The 14,392-nt window shown below is 35.7% G+C and overlaps 1 protein-coding gene across 6 annotated transcripts in view; it reads left to right on the top strand.

The window, feature by feature from the left end:
* Window positions 1-14,392, top strand: part of LOC112987041 (importin-11) — a 107,338-nt gene that overhangs the window by 57,988 nt on the left and 34,958 nt on the right. For all 6 annotated transcript variants that reach the window (XM_064500842.1, XM_064500843.1, XM_026106698.2 and 3 more), the window contains 4 exons: window positions 595-675; window positions 6,372-6,467; window positions 8,517-8,630; window positions 10,392-10,513. In XM_064500842.1, coding sequence (XP_064356912.1) covers window positions 595-675; window positions 6,372-6,467; window positions 8,517-8,630; window positions 10,392-10,513 — 413 coding nt within the window. The remainder of the gene's footprint in view (window positions 1-594; window positions 676-6,371; window positions 6,468-8,516; window positions 8,631-10,391; window positions 10,514-14,392) is intronic.

Genomic DNA, 14,392 nt, shown 5'->3' with positions numbered 1-14,392 from the left:
AGCTATGTTTTTCCCCTCATATTGGGAAACATCACATACCTAGAAACAGGCATGCTTTCATTCGTACATTTGTGTGTATATAGGCACACTTTTCTGATGTTAGCTCTTTATGGCATATAGTGGGCGTTCAGTAAAATCAGATTTCAGATAAGTTATTATTTAGAATTAAGATTTTTGTGAATTGATTTAATACTTTAATACCTGAAAAGGTCCTATGAAAGGTAATGATAGTTACTACTTTGTTAATTATCCTACCAGGATTCAAGTTATGATCAGAAGTTCTATGAAGAAATCAACTAGAGTTGTTATATCTTGTTCTCAAGCCGCCTTTCCTACAAAATTCATTGAGATCAATTGTTGAAAAAGTGAATAACTTCTTAAAAAAAAAAAAAAAAAAAAAAAAAAAAAAAAAAAAGAAAAGAAAAGAAAACCTTTCATTAAATTTAACCAGTTCAGGAAAGATGAGTTTCAGCAACTGTGATCTTTGAAGAACAGCTGGCTCTTCTGACATATGTAATCCTTAATGTGTTGAGTGTTGAAATGCATATACATAGAATTAAAATATACTTACATAATTTTTTCATTTGATTTTAGATGTATGCCACTGACTTGTGCCGGTCATTTTGTGAACTCTTAAAGGACATAACTACTGAAGGTCAAGTTCAAGTTTTAAAGGTAGTGTGTAATCAAAATGATGTTAATGCACAGATATTCAGCTCTGTCATTCTTATCCTAAATAACGTACTAGAGTTTTGTCAGTTTTGAGTAATATTTTAAAGTACGATGAAGGTAAAACATGTTTAAAAAAAAAAAAAAGCTAAAGCAAAACAAACAGGTCTTATTTAGCTGTTAGAGCCTGAGGTGTTTTAAGTTATGTGTTTAAATTATCTGTTTGTGGAGATGGGGTGTATATGTATTGAGGGAATGTATATGGATACACAGAGACTCACTCTCAAAAAAAACCCCTAATTGTCGTCCCAAGACAAGCTAGCATAGCCGTATAGAGTACCTTGAAAGATATCGCCTAATGCTCTGTTTTAGTACCCTCTCTGCAATGCTTCCTTTACTTCATGTTATCCCAAGGTGTGGTCCTTGGGTAAAAGAATTATAAGTTACTCCAAGCCCTCTTTGTACTGGTGGATTTGCATTAAGAGTTCCTGAGACTCATGGTGTTTGATTATTTTGTAGATGGATAGAGAAAGTAAGTTAATGATGTCTTAGACCTGCATGAAAATAGAACAAACTAAAACAACTATTTTAATTGTATCATGGCCTGGTAACAGCACACCTAACCTTTACAGACAGGTGGCCAATCACTGTATTGCAAAGATGGTATTGTCCTCAGAAAATCTTAGAGCACTATATGGAGAATGTGTATAAATTAGATGTCTTGTGATATACGTACCGTATTGAAAAAAGGTTGTGTCAACATTCTTCAATACACAGTAACATTCAGACAAAACAAGGAGAGTGTTTAGATCAAAGTGACTTAAAATAGGTTTAATCTTTGGCTATCAGTGTACTCTTGGAATAGGTAGAAAACCAACTAAAATTCAATTCTAATTTAATTTTAGAATGGAGAGTACGATGTGAGCTAGAAAAATTCTACATGGAGAAGTTTAGTTAAGTTGGCCAAAATATAAAGGATAATCGCACTTTGAATTACAAAATAAAAAGGCAAAATTAATTTGTGATAAATGAATTTTAGGAGCTGTACAATTCCATTTTTCAGCTTGGTTCAGAATTAAGTTTATTTTATTCTACTTTTTATTATTTGGATGAAAGTGCAGTTTTAAATAATTCAATCCTATAATTTTTAAAGCAATACTTGCATATTAATAATCAGAGTTCATTTTGAATGTTTCTAATTAAAATGTGAAAAGATAATTAACTATGTAATAACTATGTCTAACCATCCAAAGCTCTTTGGGCTTTGTACACTGTCAACCAGTATCCATCCCTTTGCTCATACAAACAAGAAAAAAAAATCTTAACTTCACAGTATATCTTTTAACAATTTTGAAATATTAGTTTATCTTTTCAGTGTTCATTAGCAGTAAGGAAAAATAATCACACAATTGAATTTTTAACTATATTTAACAGACTAACAAGATAAAAGTTAATTAAGAAGTCTGCATATGTATGTGGATTATTTAAAAAAAAAAAAAAAACTATTTAGGTGATTTTTATAATTAAAGACTAGATTAAATAAGCATCAGGAGATCAAGTTTCACTTTTTGGTGCCTTTCTGCATGACTGCTAGAACTTAGCTCCATAGCCAAGGTTCCAGTCTTTACTGAATACTGGCTGCACATACTCTCCCTATCCTATTTCTTTGTGTAGTGTACTTGACTTTTTACTGTGACATCATATTGAACCAATCTTTGTATTTGTCATGAGCCGCTGTTGTAATAGCAACAACTGCTTAAATGGAGTTGCTAGAGTTTTTTCAAGTTATTTAAAAGCTTTTTTTCCAAAAAACTTTGAATGGTACTATGGAAGAGATGATAAGAAATTCATACCCTCATGCTTGAAATATAAAACGTGAATGTGCCTTTTGAAAAATTCCAGGAGGTAATGAAGTTCCTATTTAGGGTGAAGGTTTTGATAAAATTGTTTTCTGTCTAACAGGCATAATTTAATTAAGTATCTGGAAGTCGAACATATTCATGAATGATGCTTGCATGCTTTATTTGAGGTTTATGGATTAGTTTTAAACTCTCAGTAGCAAATATGTGCAATAAGGGTGATCATACTTGGAAGACAGTTGTGTGGTTCCCCCCCCCCCCCCCCCCAAGTTTACCAGAATATGAAATGAGGTGATTTTTTTTTTTTTTTCTGGTTTGGTTTTATGCCTTATGTCCAAAGTTGGAGTTGGGATTTGCTGCTTCACATATGGGTGAAATACCGTGAGTTGCCCCCTACAAGGTAGTTGCTCAGGTACCTTCAGGAAAAAAAAAAAATTGAAAACCAAAAATTGGCTGCACAGAGGGCAAGACACTGTCAGTCAGTAATACTGTGCCCCTGTTGAAAGGAATGACTTGCGTTGCTGCAGTCATTGAGAAGCAAATGAAGGAGCTGGGACAGCAGTCTGATTGTGACCAGTTCATTATCCAGCCTAAGATACAGGTGTATTTAGATGCAGTTCTCTGAGGTGATAGAAATGTAAATGTACAAGAAACACAGAAACTTGGGATTAGAGTTCTCATTCAGGCAGGTGGAACTGTGAGGCAAGATAATGCAAAAATAGAGCAGAAGACCAGCTTGTATTCAAAGTCAAACATTCCACTCCCAAAATAGACATACAAAAAATAAAAATGTGCAAAGAAATCAGATATTGTTTTACATTCAGGATTATCTTATTTTTTGCATATATTGTAATTGAAAACTTGTTATTTTAAATGATGATTTTTCCCCCCTTGCTGTTTTACTGACTTTTCTGTAGTCCTGAGTCCTACTTTTCTATGAGATAGCATCTCTGATGGACAATTCACTGACAGTTTACTTCATTATAACGAAGCAGAAAAGAAAGTTTCAATTCATTGTTTTCTCCCATTTTAAGTTGGAGGGGGCCTCAGGAGGCAGAAATTAGAGCTCACCTATCTCTTTGTTGGCTTCACAACTGCTTACAGAATCCCAGGAGAGGAAAACAGGATAAATTGATGTTCTGCCCATTTGTGAGGAACTCGGAGCATAAGCATTCAAGTTCTGTAACTAAAACATCAATTCCTTTCTACTGGTACTATTATTTGGAGTCTATAGTTGCACATATGTTTGATGCAGCAAGTTTTAAACAGATTCCTAGGGTGGAATGATGCTGCTAGGATAGTATCCATTATCCATTCGGGTCTCAGTATGGTCTTCTGTTACCCTCAAAATTTGTTCACTTCAATTTGAACAGTTCCTAATTCCTAGCATATCTGCCTGCTTCTAGAGGAATAACTAAAATATAATCAATATAAGTATTTTTACGAAAAGAGAATGTTTTGTCAAGTGCAACTGTTCTGCCTTTTAATCAAAAAGCTAAAATAAATAGACATTGGGAACAAGAAACATCGAGGAGTGTTCTCTGAAATATTTTCCTACAGTATTGGTTGGATTGAAGATAGATGTTAAAATAGTAAAAGTGATAAAGCTGAAAAAGAGTAATTCAGAGTGGCGAGATATATTGTGGGCTTGGTGTGATTTGATTTAACATATTCTTAAATTATCTGAAGGAGAAATTAGAGTGTTAATTTGTTGATGCTTTATCCAAGGATAACTGACACTGTAAGCAAGTCCATAGGAATAAAACCAAAAAAAGAAGGAATGGTCAAAAATAAAGTGGAGAAACAATTTTGTTTCTTACATCTTTATGGCAGAGGTAATAACTGAGAATTAATTATTTTGAGTAGTATTTAAAAGAGAAAGGAGAAAAGCAGTAGAGCAAATGAAGTAAAGGGTAACAGTGGGCAAAAAGTAACAATCTTTTCAATGGATTGCAGTGAGTTAAGTGGGTTTTGGAGGTATGTGTACATAAAGACTGGATTTATGGGTATTTTACAACAGTTGAAGTGGTTTATTCTGTCGGCAACAATGGCAAGTGTTTAAGAAATGAGGGAATTTATTCATAGGGCATGAAAATTAAACAATTCCATTCATCTTTCTGCTAAAATGTCTGGCTGAAATGGTTTAGGTAAATGAATACATCTTTTCTGGTTGGAAAGAGGTTGTTGAGCAGAACTGCTTATTTAGTTGTCAAAGAATCTTTGCTTTCCTGTGGTTGCTTTTAAAATTCTTATGAGAGGCATAGGACTTTGAAAACTGAAATTCTTGAATGTTTTAATTTCTGCTTCATATTCAGGAACAGTAAAGCTACTGTTTACAGCATCCTATTTTGGAATGTTTCAGCTTATTAGGTAAGGAGGCCTGCAATAAAAGAAGTTTTTCCCCTTTGTGCAATAATCATTCCATTATCCAACAAGTTTTTGAAGAACATCCCTTTATTAAGAAAACCAAAGCTGTCTGGGGATGCTTTTGGCACAATCATGAATTAATTTCTTGGATATCTGTTCCTTGGGCTTTGAACACTGCCAAGAGAGATTGTTGCTAGTCATTACCACTTATAAGAGAAAAGATCATTTGGTTCTAGGACCTTTAGCGCAATAGCAGTCTAAAAGAGCAAAAAATAGTAGGAGTTACTGGGAGGAATAGAGGACATGCATGATTTGCCCAGTTCTAATGTTGTGTACAGCTCTGTTCCCTTCATCTCAGAAAGGGTATAGTGGATTTTTAAAAAGTTCAGATAAGAGCAGGAAGGACCATCAAAGCTTTAAAAAGCTTCTGTACAAGGAACAGATGAGTTAGCTAAAAAAAGATGACTTGGAGGGAAAAGATCGGTATGTTAGTGGTCTACAAAACTGAGTGGCATGGAAAGCGGACTGCTGTTTAACATATTTCAAGTGACTAGGAGCTGTTAAATGAAGCTAGTAGGAGTGAGTGTGGTTTTTTTTTTTTAAAAAAAAAAAACTGTTAAAGCAGCAGGATTGTTTCATGTATGTAGATTCAAGGGAGACTGAACAAGACCACAGAAGAGTAATTCAAGCAGGAAGTCCCCCTGAGCTGAAAGTAATTAGACACTAAGAAGAGTTTTTAGGGGAAGAACTATATATGCTCTCCCCATTCTTACTTTTCTGTACGCATCTGCATACGGTCTCTGTTCTTATCTCCCCTAGGAGTGGGATAGCTATCAGCCCATTTTCCTCACAGCCTCCTCCCCTCTTCATCTTGGCAAGGGGAGAGCCCAAATAAGCAGGAGGGAAGAAAATGCCCTAAGAACACAGGAAAGTGTTTCAGAGAACAGCTTAGAAACAGAAGGAGAGAGCTGAGAAGCAGACGGTTAAGAACGTAAAACTAGGGAACCAGAGCAGGGCACTGAGCCTAGCACATCTGAGAGCACTCGTGGTTTCATGAACGCATCCAGGGAGCTGGTAGGTCCCATCCAGTGGTGACAGGACAAAGGAATAGAAATAAGGCCCAAACTGCTGGGATTCCTCCCTTCAGCTCCCCTCATCAAGCTGCTTTTCCCAGAGCCCTGGCTTGCCGGTTTGGCCAGGGCTAGGAGGACGTGGTGGTGCTTGGCTCGGTGGACCCTTAATTTCACTTGGCATGTCAGTTCTTACAGTGTGTCAGTTCCATTATGCAGATCGGGCTTGCAGAATACTTCACTAGAGTGTGCTTTCAGCTTTGAGCTCTTCTGAAATGAATTGTAATCCTACTTTTTACAGCAAACATCCTACTAGCAGGACTATTTATAGACCAGTATATGTAGTTTTAAATCTCTGTTAGAATTTCTAAATATACTTACAGTCTAATTTGCTTTCCTTTTTAAGGTTGTGGAAAATGTCCTAAAAGTAAACCCAGTTTTGGGGCCTCAAATGTTTCAACCTCTTCTTCCATCAGTATTCAGGGGGATCATAGATGGGGAGGTAAGAATTATTATTTTTAACTGCTCTCAACTCTTTGTTACCAGCAGGAAGGTACTCTCAGCTCTCTGGCCTAACTTTCTCATTTTGACATTATTTTCTTTCTTTCTAGTTCTAAGTGCCTCTACTAGGTTTTTATAGACTTATAAAGTAACTGTCAGATAGTAACAGAGTAGCACCAAGAGTTGTTAAAGCAGGGTATTTCATCGCTTATGCTGTCATCCAGTGTTTATTTCAATGAAATGACACATTTTATTCTGTTTCTTAACTGTTAAAACTGAAAATATAGCATGGCTACACCGATAATACTCTGTCAGATCTTTTTGTAGGTGTTGAAGGTTTTTCATTGTCGGGTTTTGTTTAAGACACTTGAACTACCCCTTGTTAAGTGTCACATGCGCCAGAGGAAAACAAACTGGAAAGGAAAGAGATTGTCTTCAGCTTCTTGTTCTAACTGGTGTAACTAACAAGAGCTGAAGGATGTGATTATGCTCCATTTGAGATACAGGCTTTCAGATTTTTTTTCACTTAGATGGTCTTAAGTTCTTCCTTTCAGTGCTGCTGTTATATAAGCACTCCATACACTCTAGTTAAATACTTACTTCACTCATATATGTGGGATCTTATATTCAGTTTTAAAATGCATTTTTTCTGAGCATTTTTTATGTTTTTTAAAAGGTATAAATGAGCAATATAATTTCTAAATTCATAGTAGTAGCTAGGGTGTACCTTATTTCCCCACGTTAATGGAATAATTGAGTGAATTTTTAGACCTCTAAGTGGCTACTGCAGTGGGAGGGGTCTTTGCTATCCAAGTTGTATCTTCAGACAGAGAAAGATCGCAGAAGAGGAAATAACATGCATATGAGGTACACTGCATCATCTTGAGATATTCAAAATGCTTGTCTGAACTATTTTAATACCCTGCCTTCATTTGTTCTCTCCTTCTGCCAGTGATTTTTGTGCAACTCTTTGCCTTCAAGAAATTCAGGTGTTGGACCAAAAGAATTAAAATACAGTATGTTTTTTTAACTGTTGAACCTTGCAGCGCTAACAGGAGAAAAATTACTTCTGTCAGAAAAGTCAGTGCGTGGAATTGACTATGCTTATGACTTTTTGAGCAAAACCTTTGCCTCTTTCAGAGTTGAAGACTTCAAAGTATCAGTATTTGGCTCCAATTGTCATTGAGTTAACTGAGATACTCCCAAGATTAAACCAAGTAATATTACTTAGCAATGTATTGGTTGCTGTACAAAATACAAAAAAGACAATTTAAACAGTTTGCAGTTTGAGGAAAGATACAAAACTATACAGATTAAAACTGGAGAGTAGATTATTAAAAACATATTCTGATTTAAGACCATAATTAATTCACTTCCTAATATTCAAAAATGTACTAATCTTGCATTTTCAGTAATAGCTTTTTCAGGTAAATGTTGGCTTTTTGTTTTTCAAGTAAGCAGTTCCACAAAATATTTGCTTTTGTCTTGCTAAATGCTGGATTTAATACAAATGGATTTGTAGTTTCTTTTAAAATGAAAAGTAATAACTAACCATAATAAACTAATGAGTTTTTTACTGCATCCAGTTAGCTTTGAGACATTGGCAAGTTAGTTTTTGGCAAATGTATATAAATTCTCTAAGAAAGTGTTTAATTTTAGAAATATTAAGCTTTTCAAAATGTCATTAAAATAGTAATTTTGAATCATAATCAACTTTAAAAGACATTTCTAACAGTACAGTATATTGTTTTTCCTTAAGCTGCAGGATTTAAAATGTAATGTAAGCACTCTGAGTTGTCTTTGCTGTTTGTGAAAACTGAATTTGAGATTGCCATAGTTTTCCTGTTTTAAGAACCAGGAAACTCCTTGGTAATAACTCCTCACTATTGTGTTCTGAGTGGCTTTTACAGTACAGTTTATAATTTCTAATTTAATAAAATACATCAATCAAGGATGCATGCAAGTATGTTCCATGTATTTCTGTGTTGTATGTTAATTTTTTTTTTCCTTAGTTAAACTAAAAATTTTTTCTGGTTTACTTTTGTTTCAGAGATATCCAATGGTGATGTCTACTTATCTGGGGGTCATGGGTAGAGTTCTTCTACAAAATACAAGTTTTTTTTCATTACTTTTGAGCCAGATGGCTTGTGAATTGGGTCAGGAGGTAAGGATGTTTGTCTTGGTATTTCAACTGGACTGCATATTGAAGTCTTGCCTTCTTTTGGCATTCTTGTATTCTTTTGAAGAACTTTTCCCTATATTTTCCATGCTTGTTCCTCCCTGATCCAACTTGATCCCTCCCTTTCCCCCTCCTTTGGTCCTCCCCCTGAACATCTTTAATACGTTTTGTACGTTCCACAATCCCCCTGAAACATCCCATAAGCTTTACCCAGTCTCTAAATCTTTCCTCTGCATCCTATAATCAGTTCCTTTAATTTGCATGGCACTACATGGTGAAAGCTTCTTTCCTTGACTCATCTTGATGGTTTCACACCAGGGACAATGGTCTAATTGTTCTCCTTTGGTAGTCTCTAGGAGTGGCTGCTGATTCCCTGTGCTTCTTTTTCACTGATTAGGTTACTAAGGTTCTTCTGCCTGTCATTGTTTCTTATCTTTGCTGGCTTTTTGTGTTCTCTGTGATTAGCCTTTATTCACATACCCTAGCAGAAATATTCATTCAGATTTGGAAACCGTTTTAACTGTGTCTTTGTGTGTATGTGTGTTCCTTGCACAACATGCTGCTGTTATTATTAGGGAACTGAGGACTGCTGTGATAGGAATATTCTGAAAGACTAAGACAAGGACAAGTCTCAGAACTTAAGTCATTTATGCTCAACTGCTAGGTAATCTATCTGCTAACTGAAAATTAAGCATGAATCAAACACATTGCTAAAGCTTCAGGTGCACCATGTGGTGAGTCTCATGCTGTGTTCTTAGCTCTGATGACAAGCTTTGATAGTTCTTAGTCCCCGAGGCAGAGATGACCAGGTTCCAGAGCTGTTTGACAAGAGAAGCCAAAACTAAAGTGGGCATCTTTCTTTCCTGAGCTCCACTGAATATCACTGGTGTTTATGTATGCTTTCTTGTGGCTCAGAACCAGCACTGTCCAGAAGATTACATCCTTTTTTCATAGCTAAGCGTCAGTCTGTTCTGGATTGTCTTAGGTGTCTGTGCATTCTGGCTTTGTCAGATGGCTGCTATGTATTTGCAGACTGGGTGCCAGTCGTCCGGCTCCTTCTAGTAGTTGCAGACCTGGTATCATTATCTTAGTTTTACTATTTTATGTAACTGTGCCAAGCAAACAAACATAACCAAATGTTTCACTTCCTACTCTAAATCAAGCAGTGCAAGCATCTGGGCACCAGGTTAAAGAGGCTATCTTTCACTAATAGGCTTTCATGCCACAAGTGTTTCACCTTGTCTTTCAGTGAAATTTAGTAAACTTCTTATCCTTGGGTAAAATAGGATTTTCAAATAGGTTAATGCAGGTTTTCTGTTTGTTTTGTTTGTCACCAGTGAAGGTAAAAGCACAAATTTACATGATTTATATCTGTTAAATTTTTATAGGAAAAATGTTCAAGTAATTCAGTATTCTGTCCCTGTATTAAAAGTATTTCTAACTTCTGGGTTACAATTAATAGACAATTGGCATGCGTGTGTATGAGGGGAGGGAGTCCTCAGGGCCTGGAAGCACTGTCATAGAAGATACAAATAGACTGTTGCTGCAAATTTGTCATGCATACATGACTGCATGGTGACTTTCCCAGACTGAATGTCTCCAAATTGATTGTTAAATTAAGTGATTTTCTAATACACTAAATTAAGTAGGTACGCGTTAAGTGAAACGTTCTGTTTTCATTTACCTTCCGATACAACAAAGCAGTTTATCTGTAAATTAACTATACAAAATGTATTCTTTTCGCAGTTGGACCAAATTCTCGGTAACATGATTGAAATGTGGGTTGATCGGATGGATAACATCACTCAGCCAGAAAGACGAAAACTTTCTGCTTTGGCATTGCTTTCACTTCTACCATCGGTGAATAGGTGAGAAAATTTAAAATGCGTTATACAAGAATACTTCAAAGACCCTTAACATGTTTTTAAAAATCTTTCACAATTCTACAAATGATTATTCAAGTATGAGGAGTTTTATTGCACCTTTGTTTGTGGCTAAAGATACTGAAAAACATTTAAGAGTTCTCATACTACATTATAGTAACTTTTTATTGTGTTTCACAGCAATACAGTAAACTTCCTTTTATTTCATGAAAAATTCTATTTAGTAAAAATGAGGAAAAAGAACTGTGTATTTTATTGTCATATGCTTTATTGCACGTTCTCATATTAATACTAGACTAGCTGCTTCTCACATCTGTGTTTAAGTAGTTGCTTTAGTTGGCCTGAAAGTCTTTTGGGGTCCCTTCCAGGGAACAATATTTGTTCAGTCTTACCTCATATTGAGTGTAGATCTTAACTTTCATCCTGTTTTTCCTCTTCATGACACAAAGTAGAAAAGTTGCATGGAAAAAGGAAATAAAACTGTTTTAAGTCTTTTTTTCACTATAGACTTCTGTAGCAAGCAGCTTACATTATTGTCCTTTTTCTCTCCGTTATGGTTGGTGGATAAACACATGAAAGGAATGTTTTCAATGAAAATGATGAATAGTGTAACCCTGAGTTTTAGATTGTCACTACTGGAATCCATATATAACACATGTTTAGATAAGATTTTTTAGTCCATACTTACCTTAGGATTACTCTTGCCTGCTTTGTAAGTCAGGAAGACAGCATGACATGAGTTTACGTTTCGTTTGGAGGATTTCCTGAAAAGTTTTAAGTATTTTCTAATGGTAATTTAAATTCTGCTTAGAAATTCTAAAGCTGTGTCAGTATCTGTAAAGCTGTTGAACATATACTCGGTACCCTAAACATTAGGGAACTCTTGTATGTATAATCTAAAGAGGTTTCATTGCTTCTAATGTGCATAGAAGTTGTCCCCCCTGCCCCCTGCTTCCTCCCCCCCAGTCATCAGGACAGGCACCTAGCCAAAGGTGAACCAAGCAGCTGCTTTATGCAAAAGTTTTGGGGTTTTTTTGTTTTTTTTTTATTTTTTTCAATACATGTAACAAAGTTTAGAATACACTCAAGTAATATAACATTGTTCAAGTGGTGTTACCTAAAATATAAGGTGCTGAGGTGGAATGCCAGTAAATGCCCGTCTTCCTTTGAAGTTTTTCTTATAGAGAGGAAGGAAAAAGAACTTGCTGTAGATAGCTTTGTTATTTTGAACTACCTTCAGCTGCTCCAAATTTCCTGCTGTTAGAGCCAATTATTCCTGGCTGTCCTTACACAATAAACTTCTCCAAATGACAGCTTTATTTTTCAGATATTCACATTGTTTAGGAATGTTTTTCTGAAATAAAAAAAAAACTTTTTAGTGGGCATCTTTATGTAATAGCTACAGAAATTTTACTACCAGGACCAAACGTAGCTTCAGACAGCATATGTGAAAATGATCCTGCCAATTGATTTTTTCCATCTACCACTGAACAATATGAATCATTCGATCATTCCCATTATATTATTCCCATTATATAATTCTGTTACATGTGCTTGCTGCATCTCACATTTGAAACTCCTGTTAAAACTTATTTTTTTCTAAAATAGGACTATTGTGGAAATCAATTTGAAAGGTTTAAACAATATTTTAAACAGTGCAATATTTAAAGAAAATATTGTTTTGATTCATACAAACAACCTTCTCAAGAAAAGCTAGGTAATTTATCCTTTGGGAATAATTCTCTAAACAGAATCCTGGTTAGATATTCCTTTGGGTATCCAGAGCCAGCTCAAGATTCCTCAGCTGCATAGACAGTGTTGAATTTTGTCTCTAAGGATGGCAGCGAGACTGGCTTGCTCCCGATGGCTGAGCCTGCTGCTTTTCCTGTTCCACCCTCAGCTTGGCAGGCAGCGCCGTCCTGTTCAGTGATCAGTGGTGGTACCGGTGGCAAGCTCAGGCTTTCAGGATTCTGCTATAGGGAAAATAGGCAGCAACACTCTTATCTACCACTTCCTGGGAATTTTGTTCTCTTTGCCTGTTGCCGCCTATAGAATAATAATAGAATAATAATATCAAATTATTTTAGTGAGGAAAGGCAGGGAGTAGACAAAAGTGGAGGGAAAAATGACATAGCTTGTACTCCCTTTCCTTCCCCCATGGAGCTGCTTTATGAATAAAATGATAGTAGGGGGAAATCAAAGAAAACCTTCCCTCCTTCCTCTCCCCCCCCGCCCCAAGCTCTGTAGCATAAAACCATTGTTTTTTGATACTTTTCTAGTTATTGATCGTGTTGGCAATTCGCATATGTTCACTGGGGACTCTCTTCTTTTTGGATGAAGCTAAATCTTACATCATTATTCAGTTAAAAACAAGTATGGCAAAAATAATGTTATTTCAAACATAGCTCCTTGACAGTAGCTTCTTCATAAGTGAGGGATTTTAGAATGGGTAGGATGGGAACGACTGCAGTACAGTTGTATTTTCACAGTGGTTAGCCTTCTTCTGTAGACAGTATCTTTCGGAGTTATATGTAATGGCGTATGTAAGTTCACATTGTCTTTAATAGCAACAGTGTACCAGTGCATTTTATCCTGTCTGCATATAGTCCTTCAATCCAGCATCCTGTTTATCTTCCTATGCACAGCTGCAGATTGTGTTAGTCTTTAGAAGTTCATATTAAAAAAATTAAAACATAACAATAGTAAGTTTCTATCCTGGTCAGTGTGTTGCAGCATCTTTTCACTTAGCAGTAATTTCCTGGTTTTACTTGCTTTTTTTCATAAACTAAATGCTGCCCAATTATCTGCATTTTTCCATCTGTGTCTGGCCACTCAAATTACGTTAGCATTTTTTGTGTGACTATATATGCATTCTTACTATTTTCCACATTTTGTGCTCTTACTACCAGCTTACCAGTTCTCTATACCTGCGCTCTTTGATATGAATTTATTAAAAGCTCTTAGTGCTTCATAACATAGTGAACCTTTTTTTTTGACTAAGTATGGGCCAGCTATTTTTAAGGATCTTTTCCTTTAAACTGATGTGGATACCAGTAGGTTTCCAGCAACAAGATTAAGGTCATAAAGATACTCATATGGTGTAACAGTGTCTCTTGACTGAGAGGTTACCAACATCACTTAAGTCAGTAAAATCTTGCCCTCAGATGTAATCTAGTCTTACTCCCATGTAGTTATAAAATCTCAGTTTCTCTTAAGGATGATTGATATCTGTTAGGTAGGACTACTTTAATGTTTACTGATTGTCCAGCAACAGCGTGTTTCTCTGTTTAGATCATAACATACTAATACATGGGCATTTGCAAGATCTGCCTAGCTTGAAGAGAGTGCCACTTGATATTTTTCTTTCATGGCATGTTATCTAGGCGCACAGTATTTGTTTTATGCCTGTCTGTGAAAATGTCTTGTGCTATGTAATGCTACCACTTTAGTCTCTACAACTCGCTGTTTCTGAGCAAGGGCCTCGTGAACATTTGGGGTTCATAGTCTAACTTGGGTTTTTAAGGGGTTCTAGATTTAATCACTCCTTGCTTTCATTAGAAAAGTGAAAGTGCAAAAAATGTGCTTTTGAAGACAGAATGCGTCTTATGCTAGTTACCCAGCCTGTCTTAACAGTCTTTGAACGTATGTCAGAATCAAAAAATTCCAGGATTTGTCCTTGTTTCATGAAGCTTGTAAATCCATGGAGTCAGTTGGAGAGCTGACCTCTGACATTTGTGTACTTTCACTGTTTTCTAACATGACTAGTGAAAGTCTGTCTTTTTTAAATTCCTTAAAGAAAGCAGTTTGTAATCAGGTTGTTACATGAACAACAGACATAAAGGTTTAATTTTTCACTTTTGTTAG

This window comes from Dromaius novaehollandiae, chromosome W (genome assembly GCF_036370855.1).
Source record: "Dromaius novaehollandiae isolate bDroNov1 chromosome W, bDroNov1.hap1, whole genome shotgun sequence".
Classification (NCBI taxonomy): Eukaryota; Metazoa; Chordata; class Aves; order Casuariiformes; family Dromaiidae; genus Dromaius; species Dromaius novaehollandiae.
The sequence above is the reverse complement of the archived record's forward strand: the minus strand, read 5'-3'. Positions and strand labels throughout refer to the sequence as shown.